Genomic DNA, 16,776 nt, shown 5'->3' with positions numbered 1-16,776 from the left:
AATAGCTCTTCTCTTGTCTCTCTCTTCTCACAGGAGATGCAGCAGCAGGAGCCAACGGCTGTCAGTCAAATCCAGTGAGGAGGGAGCAGGAGGCGGGGCCACACTGACCAGTATGTCTATAGAGCAGCACAGCCTGGCTTGGGATCAAGCCCACACATCTACCCCCATACAGAAGAGGAGGTGCATCGATTGCTGGCGGGGGACCTGAGAAGAGGAGGTCCATGCCACTCTGCAATACCATTTGTACAGAGCAGGGAAGTATAACATGGTTATTTTTTTTATTTTATTTTTTAATAGCAAACAAGCTATACAATCACTTTTAGGGAGGAAAGCGACATTCCAATTGTTTTTGTCCAAACCTGTTTTTTTTTTCCCTATCACACTCAAAAAGAGAAAACGCTTCAGTGGTTCCAAAAACGGCACCTTTTTATGGCTTAAATTTTTTTGAAATGTGAAAGAATTGCAGCCTATCAGAATTCAGAATCAAATTGAATCCGGGGACAATGCATTTTAAACCACCTAATTTATGAAAATGAATTAGGTGGCTGTTATGAAATTTATGAAAATTAGATGCAGGAACATTACCTTGGCAATGAAGATGCCGGCATCCAGTATGGTCTTGATGTGCTTTAACCACCCAGATGATTCCAGACCCCACAGGAATTCACCCATAGATGGCGATCGAAGTTCACATACTGCAATTGCAACAATTTAGAAGAAGTAAAACAAATGCTGTGTAAAAAAACTGGTATCTTTACAAAACGCTCTAGGTGTGATATATCCTCCTAGAAATGCCCAGCCTTGGAAGATAATGTATTCAAACTCTTCCAATTATACAGCTACTCTAAAGACACAGATGAAATACATATATGTGAGCTGTTTTGTGTGTATTGTCCATCCAGTTCTGAATTCTGGCAAACACAGCCAGCCTGGTGAACAGACTTTACTCTACTGCAGTGCAACAATACAGATTGGTCAACGTTCTGTCTCCTGTCTTCAGCATGCTATTGTAAAATGAAAGAGCAGCAACTGACCGATGGGGTCACCCCTCTGCTCTCTCCTTTTGTTGGCATGTTGTGACCACACCTGATTGCCTCCTAATGCTGCTGCTTTATCTCCAAGTCTGAGTGTTGCTGAACTGGCAATACAAAAAAACATAAAATGTATATATATATATATATATATATATATATATATATATATACACACACACACACATATATATATATATATATATACACATCTACACACACAGACACGTTATTATGCACACAAGTTTTCAGGCTAATTGTTTGTGCCTTTGGGAGATTTTAGGTTGAATACTTGTAATATAATTTTTTCGACTGGTTTCCTGTTATGACAAGTAGAGACTAGTCTATATCCAATTGGTGTGTTAATCATTTGTTACTAATAACATTATCAGTAGACATTCTAATGAACCATCGGATAGAGGTCCCCTCGTGTCACAATGTGGTTTGATTGTATATACAAAACCGTTTTACTATGGTATGCTAGCGTAGTGTGAGTCTACTATAAAGATCGGACTTATGCTGGTGCGCATGCCCATTAGGGGGGTCGTGGCTCAGAACGAGGCTTGGTTTTAATTTGTAGGGCATATATGGAGGTGACGCAGCACGCCGCCCGTGCCACTGGACGTCATCTCTGACAAAACACGTAGAGCGGAGCAACGCGCTGACGTCACCTCGTGTTTTCTCATTCATGTCCCGGAAGCATGGGTTTGTCTGGATGTGCGCCGGCCGGCACACCAGACTTAAGGCTATCTATTGAATACGGATGTTGTAAGTGCAATTTATTTTTTATGCGAATAAATGTGTTTATGGTTTTACACTATAATGACCTTCTATATCTTTTATGAAAACCATCCATACATCCTGACGAGCGGGTAAGAGGCACCCTGGAGATAGATGCACAGCTTCGTCCTGGAGAAAGAGCCAGGCTGTTATAGCCGTTCTGCGATCCCCTGTAACATGCAGAGTTGGTAAGGAGACATCTTTATCATTTGGTGGTGGGACTTGCACACTGAAGCTGGTGGATGGACTTTGTTAATAAGCTCATATTTGCAAACACTGGTGGACTTTTTAATTCATGAACTTTCTTATTTAGCACGATTCTATTTTCTACTTATATATGCTCTACTGTGTTTATATTATACAGGAGAATCACTGCTTTTATTCATCATTAATCATTTTATTAATGCGATTTTTGTTTTTTTTGTGCTTAGCATACCTTTTTCTACACATACACACGTACATACAAAATTGTAAATAGGTACATTCATCCACTGGTGCTTAATTTTGTATCTATTTGGAATGTACACAGAATTTAAGTTTATGTTTAGCTATAATCAGTTGTGTGTAACCAGATAAACACACAAATATATTGAAGATGGGAAAACCCAACCATGTGAGTCAACATCCAGCCTAAATTGGACCAAATCACAGGTAGCCAACAGAGACAGGCTTCCCACCTGCCCGATCCCGCCAGGAAGCCGACACTGCACACCGCTAATCACAGGCAGTGAGACATTTCCCAGTCTGTGCAGCTGCGGACCGGGAAATGCTTGTATCTGCTTGGAATGTATACAGAATTTAGGTTTAGGTTTAGCTATAATCAGTTGGGTGTAACCAGATAAACGCTCAAATATACTGAAGATGGGAAAACCCAACCATGTGAGTAAACATCCAGCCTAAGTTGGACCAAATCACAGGTAGCCAATAGAGACGGGCTCAGGCGTGTTCCAGATTCTAGTCCCAAATTTACCTGCCCGATCCCGCCAGGAAGCCGACACTACACTACACACCCAGTCTGTATAGCTGCGGACTGGGAAATGTCTCACTGCCTGTGCTTAGTGGAGTGCAGCCTCCTGTGGGATTGGGCAGGTGGGTTGGGACTAGAATCCAGAACACGCCTGAGCCCGTCTCTAGTAGCCAATATTGGTTAATTTGCTGGATTCAGTCCACTTTTTTACATTCTGAATATTTTATTTCTTAGAAAAGTAAAAAAAAAGTAGAAAGATTATATATATAATCTATGGGCCAGATTCAGAAAGAGTTATGCCGGCGTATCAGTGATACGCCGGCATAACTCACACTTTGCGCCGGTTTATCTGTTTTTCTGTATGCAGAAAACAAGATAAGCCGGATTGCAGCAAAGATCTGACAGGCATAATTGTATTACACTGTCGGATCTTAACTGCAATTTTAAAATGGCCACTGGGGGCGTTCTCGCTGATTTACGCAGAGAATATGTAAATCAGCGAGATACGCCAATTCACGAACGTACGCGGGCCCGACGCAGTCACTTTTTTCCGTTTACGTAAGGGTTTTCCCGGCGTAAAGATAAAGCTGCCCAAAGCAGGCGCATCCTATGTTAAGTATGGACCTCGTGACCGCGGGAAATGTGAAAATTTTTACGTCGTTTGCGTAACTCGTGAATGGGGATTTACGTCGATTACGTTCACGTCGAAAACACCGTCATAATTCGGAGCATGCGCACTGGGATTTTTCTAAGGCCGGCGCATGCGCAGTACGTTCGGCGCGTGGACGTGCCTAATTTAAATAGGAGACGCCCCCTACCCGCCTATTTTGAATTAGGCCGCCCAATTTACGCTACGCCGCCGCAACTTAACACGCAAGTGCTTTGTGAATACAGCACTTGCGTGTTAAGTGGCAGCGGCTTAACGTAAATAAGAAAAGTTACGCCGCCGCAACTTTGCGCGCGGCTTTCTGAATCTGGCCCTATCTTTCTATCTAGGGACAGCAGAAAATGTGTGAACCCCTTGCTATATAAACTCCCTGCACCTGATATTCTTCCTTGTTTAATATATTTGTCTTCCATGAGCATCAGTCTTCTTTCCACCTTTGGGACCTCTTACCTTTGCTTGCTATCCACTTTAGAACCCAACCTATACAAATAGGATCTTCCTCCCCAAAAAATGTATCTGATGCCAAAGGGAACTGAGGCCTTTTGCATCTAAATTATAACAGGAGGAAATATAGGATTTGGGCGAGATTTCAAGTGCCACTAACCTGCCACATACACCCATCTTTTCTAGTGAATATGTAAAGGGGTCTTTCCCCATTTACTGGAAAAAAAAATACTCCACCTATTGGGCCAGATTCACTAAGCCCGGGCGCAGCGTAACGTAACAGCTTTAGGTTACACCGCGGCAAATTTTGTGAGTGCCCGATCCACAAAGCACTTACCTGGAAATTTGCGGCGGTGTATCCTAAATCCGTCCGGCGCAAGGCGGGCCAATTCAAATTGGGCGGGTACCATTTAAATTAGGCGCGCTCCCGCGCCAGACGTACTGCGCATGCTCCCGACGCAAATTTCCCAACGTGCTTTGCGCGAAATTACGACGCGCCGACGTTTTGTGAATCGCGACGTGAAAAAAAGACTTGCGCCGGGAAAAAAATTTTTTTGCAAAATAATTCAAAAGCGATGTGGGAAAGACGGGTATACTTTTACATGGTGGAGTAATTTTCCACTTTGTAAAAGGTGCCCTATCTTTGCGACGGCAAACTAACACTTGCGGCGACGTAACGACGGGAAAAAGTTTCGTAGATCGCCGTAACTGCTAATTTGCATACCCGACGCTGGTTTACGACGCGAACTCCCCCCAGCGGCGGCCACGGTACTGCATCCTAAGATCCGACAGTGTAAAACTATTACACCTGTCGGATCTTAGGGATATCTATGCGTAACTGATTCTCTGAATCAGTCGCATAGATAGAAACAGGGATACGACGGCGTATCAGCAGATACGCCGTCGTATCCCTTTTGTGAATCTGGCCCATTGTACCCACAATTCCCAACTTGGTTAATCTTCATTCCTGATTACAAAGGAAACATTGTAAAAATATGTGGCTGCAGACCAGATTTAGGATTACCTTCAACTGATACATAATACAAGCTTTCTGATTCTGCTTTCCTTCTACAGGTTAACTAAACAGAAATCAGTGGGCCGTGTATAAATTAGCAAAAGTACAACAACAAGGCTGTAGTAGTAATCCACAGATATCAAATATTGGCGCCCAGGGATAGTAAATTATGTCTCGCCCAATCATTTTTAAATAGGTCCGGGGACAGATGTCTCCTTGTAGGACTAAGTAATATTTTTAGAAACAACATTAGATCTGGAACACTCCTGGCAGGTTTACCAAGAAGTGATAACACGGATGTAATGGTCTCTAGGAATGAAACAATTACAGACAAAAACATGAAAAAAGTGACAATATATAACCATCGTATTAAACTTAAAGTCTCTGCACAATGTATCCAAAAACGGAAAGCATCATGCTGTGAAAAGTCGACATCAGAAAGATATTTAGAGTAAATGGAAATGACAAGCATCCCCTCCTGCTGTGTGGTCACCTTGTTCTAGGACAAGTTATGCTAAAAATGCTTTGACGCTGACAATCCACAAGACCGGCTTAAAATACATAGCATTACAATTTGTCTTTATCCGGATTTCTATGAAATAAGGATATACTAGGAAATTATGGCAAATTACGAGTAGAAAGAAAAAAACACAGGGCCAGATCCCAGTTACGCCGTCGTATCCCTGTTCCTAACTATGGAACTGATCCACAGAATCAGTTTTCCATAGTTAGGCAGAAGATCCGACATGTGTAAGGGACTTACACTGCCGGATCTTAGGATGCAGTACCGCATCCGCCGCTGGGGGCATTTCGTGTCGAAATGCCGCCTCGGGTATGCAAATTAGCACTTACGGAGATCCACGAAGCTTTTACGCTTTGTTTTTTCTCCGTAAGTTTTAGTTTGCAAACGCAAAATTAGGGCTGCTTTTACAAAGTGTAAACTGTTTACGCCTTGTAAAAGCAGACCCTTCTGTCCAGCGACGCGATTTTTTTTTTGTTTTGAATTTTTTTTTTCCCGACGCAACTTTATTGACCCGTCGCGATCCACAAAGCTCGGCGTAACGTAATTTCGCGCTATGCACGTCGGGAAAATGACGTCACGAGCATGCGCAGTATGGCCGGCGCGGGAGCGCGCCTAATTTAAATGGGAATCGCCCCCATGAAAAGGGTAACTTAAATGGGAAAATTTACGTTACGCTGGATCTTTGTGGATTACCCCCCCATTGTCTAATGCCGCGTACACACCATCACTTTATGTGATGAAAAAAAAACGACGTTTTAAATCATGAAATAAAACAACGTTTTTGAAACTTCATTTTCAAAAACGACGTTGCCTAAACACCATCGTTTTTTCAAAATGCTCTAGCAAAGCGCGGTTACATTCAGCACTCTTTTCCATTGAAGCTAGCTTCATAACTTGCTACTGAGCATGCGCGGGTTTAAAAAACGTCATTTTTTTTTTGTCGTTTTTCACAAGACATAAAACAACGTTTTCCCCCACACACGGTCATTTTAATTGACGTTTTTCAAAACGTCGTTTTTTTTTCATTACATAAACTGATGGTGTGTACGCGGCATTACAAATGGCAATTTTTCGATTTCCCCACTGCTGATCATCAAAAGAAGCGCAATATAAATCACGCTTATGTGTTTGCCAATAAACCTTGTTTTTATGTGAAAATGCACCATCAGTAGATACAAACATATATTAGGTAGTATGTGCTGAAGAAGAGTGTAGAGGGTATGACGGCAAGCAGTATGTGCTGGAGAAGAGTGTAGAGGGTATGACGGCAGGTAGTATGTGCTGGAGAAGAGAGTGCAGAGGGTATGACGGCAGGTAGTATGTGCTGGAGAAGAGTGTAGAGGGTATGACGGCAAGCAGTATGTGCTGGAGAAGAGTGTAGAGGGTATGACGGCAAGCAGTATGTGCTGGAGAAGAGTGTAGAGGGTATGACGGCAGGCAGTATGTGCTGGAGAAGAGTGTAGAGGGTATGACGGCAGGCAGTATGTGCTGGAGAAGAGTGTAGAGGGTATGACGGCAGGCAGTATGTGCTGGAGAAGAGTGTAGAGGGTATGACGGCAGGCAGTATGTGCTGGAGAAGAGTGTAGAGGGTATGACGGCAGGCAGTATGTGCTGGAGAGAAGTGTAGAGGGTATGACGGCAGGCAGTATGTGCTGGAGAAGAGTGTAGAGGGTATGACGGCAGGCAGTATGTGCTGGAGAAGAGTGTAGAGGGTATGACAGCAGGTAGTATGTGCTGGAGAAGAGTGTAGAGGGTATGACGGCAGGCAGTATGTGCTGGAGAGAAGTGTAGAGGGTATGACGGCAGGCAGTATGTGCTGGAGAAGAGTGTAGAGGGTATGACGGCAGGCAGTATGTGCTGGAGAAGAGTGTAGAGGGTATGACAGCAGGTAGTATGTGCTGGAGAAGAGTGTAGAGGGTATGACGGCAGGTAGTATGTGCTGGAGAGAAGTGTAGAGGGTATGACGGCAGGCAGTGTAGAGCAGTGGTTCTCAACCTGGGGGTCGGGACCCCCTCGGGGGTCAAATGATGATTTGCCAGGGGTCACCAGATCCTGGGCTGTTACCGAAGCCCGCACCACTCTCTCTCCCAGCCTTTTTGCGACTGCCCACTAACTGTTTTTGCAGCCGCCCATTCAGTTCACAGCGTGGCTGGGGGGCTGAGACTAGACTGGTGAGGAATGCAAAGTGGGAGGGGCTGGAGGAGACCTATCTCCTTATTTCGACATAGGCGTCACTGCTACGAGACACCACAAAGTCGGAGACACAGTGAATCCGGAGACAGTGAGTAACACTACCTGCGATTATAGTTGCCATTAAAGTCCCCACTACAGTACACAGATCAGCAGATGACCATGATCAGGACCTAAGTTGGCCAATCAGAACTCCCCACAGCACTGCCACTCATCCCAAACCCCCCCCCCCCCACCAGCACTGCCACTCATCCCAAACCCCCCTTCCAGCACTGCCGCTCATCCCATACCCCCCACCTACCCACCAAGGAGTAATGCCGCGTACACACCATCACTTTATGTGATGAAAAAAAAACAACGTTTTTAAAAACATCAATTTAAATGACCGTGTGTGGGGGAAAACGTTGTTTTATGTCTTGTGAAAAACGACAAAAAAATTGAAGCAGGCTTCAAATTTATGTGTTGTTTTTCAAAACGTCGTTTTTTGCGTCACATAAATTGACCGTGTGTAGCAAAAAACGACGTTTAAAACGATGTTTTTAACCACTTCAATACCCACCCATTGTGAAATGACGTCCTGGGTTTGAGTGGGGATATCTGAATGATGCCTGCAGCCACAGGCATCATTCAGATATCCATCTCTTCAGCCGGCAATTCTGTGCACCATAAGAACGATCATAGCGGCGGTTTCGCCGCTTGATCGTTCTTATAGGCGGCGGGAGGGGACGCCCCCCCCCTCCCGCCGCCATCCGGTGCTTCTCCGGGCTCTCCTTTGCCATCGGAGACCCGGAGAAATGATCCGCCGGCGTCGGATGGAAACCATAGAGTAGACTGGTGACCAGATGGTCACCAGTCATCTCTATGATCGTCGGAGGCCCGGGCGCGATGTTATGACGTCACGCCCGGGTCCTGGAATGTAAACACAGCCGCAATTGCGGCTGAAAGCATTAGATCTGTGAATTTTTTTTTCACGATCTCATGCTTTCCAGCCTGGAGGAGAGATGTGGGGTCTTATTGACCCTGAATCTCTCCATAAAGAGTACCTGTCACGAGCCATTCCTATTACAAGGGATGTTTACATTCCTTGTAATAGGAATAAAAGTGATCAAAAAAAAAAAATGTAAAAAAAAGTGTAAAAATAAAAGAAATTGAGTAAAATAAATAAAAAAATTATAAAAAAAAATATTTTAAACGCCCCTGTCCCCGGTAGCTCGCGCTCAGAAGCGAACACATACGTAAGTCCCACCCACATATGTAAACACCGTTCAAACCACACATGTGAGGTATCGCCGCGTGCGTTAGAGCGCCAGCAACAATTCTAGCACTAGACCTCCTCTGTAACTCTAAAATTGTAACTTGTAAAAAAAAAAATAAGCGATGCCTATGGAGATTTTTAAGTACTGACGTTTGGCGACATTCCATGAGTGTGCGCATTTTTAAAGCGTGACATGTTGGGTATTTATTTACTCGGTGTAACTTAATCTTTCACATTATACAAAAAAATTGGGCTAACTTTACTGTTTTGTTATTTTTTAATTCACAAAACCGTTTTTTTTCCCAAAAAAAAGGCGTTTGAAAAATTATTGCGCAAATACTGTGTGAGATAAAAAGTTGCAATGGCCGGCGTTTTATTCCCTAGGGTGTCTGCTAAAAAAACATATATAATGTTTGGGGGTTCTGAGTAATTTTCTAACAAAAAAATTATGATTTATGCATGTAGGAGAGAAGTGCCAAAATAGGCCCGGTATTGAAGTGGTTAAACCCGCGCATGGCCAGAAGCTAGTTATGAAGCGAACTTCAATGGAAAAAAGTGGTGAACGTGACCTCGATTTGCTAGAGCATTGTGAAAAAACTAAAAAACGATGGTGTGTAGGCAATGTCGTTTTTGAAAATTGAAGTTTCAAAAACGTAGTTTTTTACTTCACAGAAAATGACTTTTTTTTCATCACATAAAGTGATGGTGTGTACGCGGCATTAGAGAAGGAAATAAAATAGAGAATACAAAAAATGGAGGGAGAGATAAAAGGGAAAGAAAGGAGTACAAAGAGAGTGGTAGAGCCTAAAATTCACCATAAGGGTTTTAATACTGTACGAGTGGAAGGGTCTCGGGAAGCGCTAAATGCTTGTGGGTAGGGGCGCAATCTACTTGTCTTGCCTACAACTTGGGAAATTTTATCAAGGGGTCACGGCACTAGAAAGGTTGAGAACCACTGGTGTAGAGGGTATGATGGCACGTAGAGGGTATGCTGGAGAAGAGAGTTCAGAGGGTATGACAGCAGGTAGTATGTGCTGGAGAGAAGTGTAGAGAGTATGAGGGCAGGTAGTATGTGCTATAGAAGAGTGTAGAGGGTGTGACATCAAGTAGTATGTGGTGGAGAAGTATGTAGAGGGCATGATGTCAGGTAGTTTGTGCTGGAAAAGAGTGTAGAGGGTATGACGTCAGGTAGTATGTAGTGGAGAAGAGTGCATAGGGTATGATGGCAGGTAGTATGTGGTGGAGAAGTATGTAGAGGGCATGACGGCAGGTAGTATGTGCTGGAATAGAGTGTAGAGGGTATGACGGCAGGTAGTATGTGCTGTAATAGAGTGTAGAGGGTATGGCGGCAGGTAGTATGTGCTGTAATAGAGTGTAGAGGGTATGGCGGCAGGTAGTATGTGCTGTAATAGAGTGTAGAGCAGGGGTCTCAAACTCAAATTACCTGAGGGCCACAAGACAAGTTTCCATATCCCATGGGGGGCCGCATGCAAACTTTCAAACTTCAAAAACAGTACTGGTGTCAGCGAACGCATTATTAACCCTGACCACTACACTGCACACTGACCACTACACTACACACTAACCACTCACCATCAGGGTACAGCACCACAGGGCATAGCACACATGAGTGCACAGCGCACATCAGGGTACAAAGCCCAGCACATCAGGGTACAGGGCACATCAGAGCACAGAACATAGGGGTACAGCACAACAGGCCACATCAGGGTGCACGGCACATCAGGGCAGGGCACATGGCACAGTGCAGGACATGGCACATCAGGGCACAGCACATCAGGGCAGGGCACATGGCACATCAGGGTACAGGGCACATGAAACAGCACATCAGGGTACAAAGCCCAGCACATCAGGGTACATGGGGCACATCAGGGCACATGGGGCATATCAGGGCACATACGAGCACACCAGGGCACATGAGAGCATATCAGGGCACAATCAGGGAACATGGGGCACACCAGGGAACATGGGGCACATGAGAGCACATCAGGGCACAGTACATCAGGACAGGGCACATGGCACATCAGGGTACAGGACATGGCACATCAGGGCACAGCACATCAGGACATGGCACATCAGGGTACAGGGCACATGAAATAGCACATCAGGGTACAAAGCCCAGCACATCAGGGTACCCCATGTACCCCGATGTGCTGGGCTTTGTACCCTGATGTGCTGTTTCATCTGCCCTGTACCCTGATGTGCCATGTGCCCTGTCCTGATGTGCTGTGCCCTGATGTGCCATGTCCTGTACCCTGATGTGCCCTGTCCTGTTGTGCTGTGCCCTGATGTGCTCTCATGTGCCCCATGTTCCCTGGTGTGCCCCATGTTCCCTGATTGTGCCCTGATGTGCTCTCATGTGCCCCATGGCACATCAGGGTACATGGGCCACATCAGGGCACAATCAGAGCACATGGGGCATATCAGGGCACATGGGGCACATACGAGCACACCAGGGCACAATCAGGGCACATGGGGCACAATCAGGGAACATGGGGCACAGCACATCAGGACAGGGCACATCTGGGTACAGGGTACCCTGATGTACAGAGCCTGGCACATCAGGGTACATGAGGTACATGGGGCACATGAGAGCACATGGCACATTGGGGCACATGAGGGTACATGGGGCACATCAGGGCACATGGAAGCACATCAGGGCACATGGGAGCACATCAGGGCACATGAGAGCACATGAGAGCACATCAGGGCACATGGAAGCACATCAGGGCACATGAGAGCACATTAGGGCACAATCGGGGCACATGAGAGCACACCAGGGCACAGGTCAGCATTTACTTGTTGTTTTCTTCAAAGGCAGAGTAGCGCAGGAAGCGTCTGTCATAAGTTCACTTGTCTCTCATGTCACGCTGCTACTCCCCGGCAGCCCCCCCCTCTCTTCTCGTCCATCTCAGATGATGTCACAAGCAAATGGGGATGGACGAGAAGAGAGGAGGGGCCGCCGGGGAGTAGCAGTGTGACATGAGAGACAAGTGAACTTATGACAGACGCTTCCTGCGCTACTCTTCATGCACCTCGATCTACACTTCCGTGGCACCCGCCCTGCCTGCGGGCCATATAAAACCGGTCCGCGGGCCGCAAATGGCCCGCGGGCCGGTACTTTGAGACCCCTGGTGTAGAGGGTATGACGGCAGGTAGTATGTGCTGTAATAGAGTGTAGAGGGTATAGCGGCAGGTAGTATGTGCTGGAATAGAGTGTAGAGGGCATGACGGCAGGCAGTATGTGCTGGAGAAAAGTGTAGAGGGCATGACGGCAGGCAGTATGTGCTGGAGAAGAATGTAAAGGGTATGACAGTAGGCAGTATGTGCTGAAGAAGAGTGTAGAGGGTATGACGGCAGGCAGTATGTGCTGTACAGGAACATAAAAAGGTATGACAGAGGATGCTATGTGCTTAAAGGAGTTGTAAAGGAAAAAAAATTTTTGCCTAAAATTAATGTCTGCAAGGTAGACAGACAGAATAGTGTAATGATTCTGTTAAAAAATGAGTAAATACCTATTAAATTCCTTCATATATATCACCTCCAGCATTCTAGTTTCTGTTCTCTCATTCACTTCCTGGTTTGCATCGCTCGGTCATGTAAGAACTACAGTTCCCAGAATGCATTGCAGCACGCCCAGTAATTCACACCTCCTTGAGGTCTCTAACACATAGAGAGCGTCCTGCCACATAGATGTAGTTCCCAGGAGGGGGTGAGCACGTCACTGACCACCGCAGTAAAGCCTCCCTTCACGGTGGTCAGTAAAATCAGACAAGAAGGAAGTGAACAGAACAGAGAAGAAATAGAGCAACTTCTGAGCAAAAACGAACAACGAGGAAGTGAAAAGAGGAATGTCTGCAGGTAAAGGATGCTTATTATGGGTATGATAGTAGATACTATATAGTATGTGCTGAAGAGTGTAGAGCAGTGATGGGGAACCTTGGCACCTCAGATATTTTGGAACTACATTTCCCATGATGGGAAATGTAGTTCCAAAACATCTGGGGTGCCAAGGTTCCCCATCACTGGTGTAGAGGCTATGATGGCAGGCAGTATGTGCTGGAGAAGAATGTAGAAGGTGTGGCAGCAGGCAGTATGTGCTGGAGAGGAGTGTAGAGGGTATGATGGCAAGCAGTAAGTTATTATCATTACCACCTACTGATCAAATCAGGATTAAGTACATTGCTGTTGCTTAGCACTACAGTCCAGAATAGTACAGCCTTGGCTAAAGTGCGTACCCTTTACAAAGGGCAGAGTTTATCACGTACCCCTAGGCATGGGTCACAATATGCTAAAAACACTTGACAAGTATATTTATAATCTGCATCCCTTGACAAAGTAAAAATTTATGTTTTTAAATAATAAATACCGTTTCTGATTTGCGTAACATACGGTGTGATTTATTATGAACAAAAGACTTTTTACTTACTATTTACTGAACCCATTATATACCATTTTATACTGTAGCATGTAATCCCTCGTTGGAGGTAATATTTTCTGACAACTATGTAACAAAAACAGCTCAAAGACGGTAGCAATTTAAAAAAAAGATTAATATTAAAAGTGGCTGCTAAAAAGTTGTGGCTGAAATGAACAGAGGTGTAACTGGACAAGGGTGAAGACTGGATTTCTTTTCTAAGCTAATTACCAGTGTTAGGTCCTACACTGCAGCAGAAAGTGGTTACTGAGCGGTTATGTGCAATTCTTCACCCGATCTATCCATCTCCACTAGACTAATCGATTGGCATCCCAACCTCCAGCTATTCCAGTTTTCTCACACAATCCAAAGACATGCCGGTAGGTTAATTTGCTCCTATCCAAACCAGCCCTAGTATGTGTATGTATGTATGCATACAATGGCGAAAATATTTATTTGATCCCCTATAGATTTTGTAAGTTTGCCCATTTACAAAGAAATGACGGGTCTATATTTTTTATCTTATTTTTTTTTTAAATGATAGAAACAGAATATCAACCAAAAATCCAGAAAAAAACCCACAATATAAATGTTATAAATTGAATTGCAGTTCAGTGAGTAAAATAAGTATTTGATCCCCTACCAACCAACAATTTTGGCTCCCACAAATTTGGCAACAGTATGTGCTCATGTGGTACACAAATTAGTACTGTCATTTTAAGAAGGTGCTCCGACAACTGTCCCCCTCCTCAAGAAGGCACATGTACAGGCCCATCTGAAGTTTGCCAATAAACATCTAAATGATTCAGAGAAGGATTGGGAGAAAGTAATGTGCTCAGATGAGACCAAAATGGATCTCTCTGGCATTGACTCGACTCATGCTGACTATGACTCTAAGAACACCGGGCCAGATTCACATACCTTTGCGGCGGCGTAACATATCGTCTTTACGTTACATCGCCGCAAGTTTTCAGCTCAAGTGCCTGATTCACCAAGCACTTGCGTGTAAACTTACGGCGGTGTAACCTAAAGCCGTCCGGCGCAAGCCCGCCTAATTCAAATGGGGCGTGTACCATTTAAATTAGGCGCGTTCCCGCGCCGAACGTTCTGCGCATGCTCCGTTAGGAAATTTCCCAACGTGCTTTGCGCAAAATTACGGCGCCCCGACTTATTTTTTGAACGGCGACGTGCGTTACGTCGTTTCGTATTCCCCGGACGTCTTACGCAAAAAAAAAAAATTGAAATTCGACGCGGGAACGACGGCCATACTTTAACATGGCTGTTCTAAATGTAAGCCATGAAAAAGCAGGCCTAAGTTTGCGACGGGAAAAACCGACTAGCGACGACGTAAGAGATTGCGACGAACGCGCGTATCTTCGTGGATCGCCGTAATCAGCTAATTTGCATACCCGACGCTGGAAAGCGACGCGAACTACACCCAGCGGCCGCCGAAAAATTACACCTAGGATCTTAGCCAAAAGCCGTTGTATCAGTAGATACTCCGGCGTATTTCCTCTGTGAATCTGGCCCACCATCCCTACTTTTAGGCACAGAGGTGGAAACCATTATGTTTTGAAGCAGTTTCTCTGCTAAAGATACAGGCGACTTTGCGACATTGAAGAGCCAATGGACGGGGCAATGTATTGTAAAATCTTGGATGAGAGCCTTCTTCCCTCATCCAGAACACTAAAGATGGGTTGTGGATGGGTTTTCCAGCATGACAATGACCCGAAACATACCGCCAAAGCAACAGTAAGAACATTAAGATCATGGAGGGGTTAGCCAGTCTGCAGACCTTAAAGTGATTGTAAAGTCTTGTTTTTTTTCCCCTATAAAAACAACAAACATGTTATACTTACCTGCTCTGTGCAGTGAATTTGCACAGAGCAGCCCAGATCCTTCTCTTCTTGGGTCCCTCTTCTGTGCTCTTGGCCCTTCCCTTCTGTTCAGTGCCCCCACAGCAAGCAGCTTGCTATAGGGGCACGGGCGCTTAATCACAGCTCCCTGTGTGCATTCAGACATGGAGCCCCTACCCAGCCCCTGTCCCCTCTCTCCCCTGATTGGCTTGCTGACTTTGATTGACAGCAGCGAGAACCAACGCTGCTGTGTCTCAGCCAATCATGAAGGAGAATCTGGATGGCTGAGGCACTCCTGGACATCGCCGGACAGAGAGGGACCTCAGGTAAGTGTTAGGGGGGCTGCTGCACACAGGAGGCCTTTTATCTTAATACAAAGAATACATTAAGATAAAAAACATTCCGCATTTAAAACCCCATTAATCTTATAAAAAATTTATGGAAGGAGCTGAAACTTCAAGTTGGAGTGAAATTCTGGAGGGGGTCAAGACTACATCCCCCAAACTATCGGAAAGATTGACACAATTATATATTCTCCACCGTACATATCTTACGCCCCTGAGACTGGCGAAGTTTCAATCCACGAGAAGCCCATTGTGCCCCATGTGCGCCTTGACCATCTGATATGGCACTGCCCGGACGTACAGGCTTACTGGCTGCAAGTGACACAATTTCTTCATGATAATATGGGGTCTCCGGTGGGCATGGACCCAAAGCTATGTCTTTTGGGTCTACTGCCAGACATCGAGGTAGATAAATACCAGGCTATCTTTATATATGAGGCTTTATTCCTGGCTAGGAAAGTAGTGGCCAAGGCCTGGATGCAGGCGATAGCCCCATCATTGAGGGACTGGAAGAGGGAAGCGAATCTTACCCTTGCGTATAGGAAAATGATTTACATCCATAGGGGGCGACCACAGAAGTTTTCCAGTGTATGGGATAGGTGGCTGGAGGACGGTGACACCTGTACTGTATGATTCAAAAAAGTTTATTTTTGTTTTGAGGGGGGGGGATGTGGAAAGAGGGTGTCCCATTCAAGAAAGTATGACTGAACTGTTTATTTTTGATCCATATTTGGCTGCGTTTTTCTCTTTTTTATCACCAATGTTTCTGATATGCCCAATCATATATGGAATTGTACGCGATATACTGTCGGACTAACTTAAGACGTAAAGCTGTACCCTTCTTTTAACCTCTCTGGCGGTATGATTATTTCAGAAAAAAGGTGCTGAAAGCGGTACCATTATTTGCAAGGAAATTTGGCGTTTTATATTGTAGGTCTGTAATTTTTAGGAATAACTCACTTAAATCTGACCAAACAAGAGTCTAATAGGCATCCCGGGTATGACATTTTTTTAAAAACAAAATTATAAATTATAATATAATAAATAATTATAACAAATAATAATATAATTATAATAAAAATTATTCAATAATGTAATCAACTCAAAATCACTGAAATTTGCTCAGTTGCAGAATTGTCGCTGTCATTTTTTTTATGACGAATTTCCCCACAAATCGCTATAGCACAATTCTGCAAGTGATTATAATTTATTATCGCTGTTTTCTAGCTGATCTAAAACCATTTTTGACATAAAGGGACACTTTTGGTT

The 16,776-nt window shown here is 44.7% G+C and overlaps 1 protein-coding gene across 1 annotated transcript in view; it reads right to left on the bottom strand.

The window, feature by feature from the left end:
- Window positions 1–16,776, bottom strand: part of MTMR7 (myotubularin related protein 7) — a 97,562-nt gene that overhangs the window by 33,341 nt on the left and 47,445 nt on the right. The window contains exon 8 of the mRNA XM_040334644.1: window positions 586–695. Within this exon, the coding sequence (XP_040190578.1) occupies window positions 586–695 (110 nt within the window). The remainder of the gene's footprint in view (window positions 1–585; window positions 696–16,776) is intronic.

This window comes from Rana temporaria, chromosome 1, assembly GCF_905171775.1.
Source record: "Rana temporaria chromosome 1, aRanTem1.1, whole genome shotgun sequence".
Taxonomy (NCBI): Eukaryota; Metazoa; Chordata; class Amphibia; order Anura; family Ranidae; genus Rana; species Rana temporaria.
Note: the sequence above shows the minus strand (reverse complement) of the source record. Positions and strands in the feature narration are given on the sequence as shown.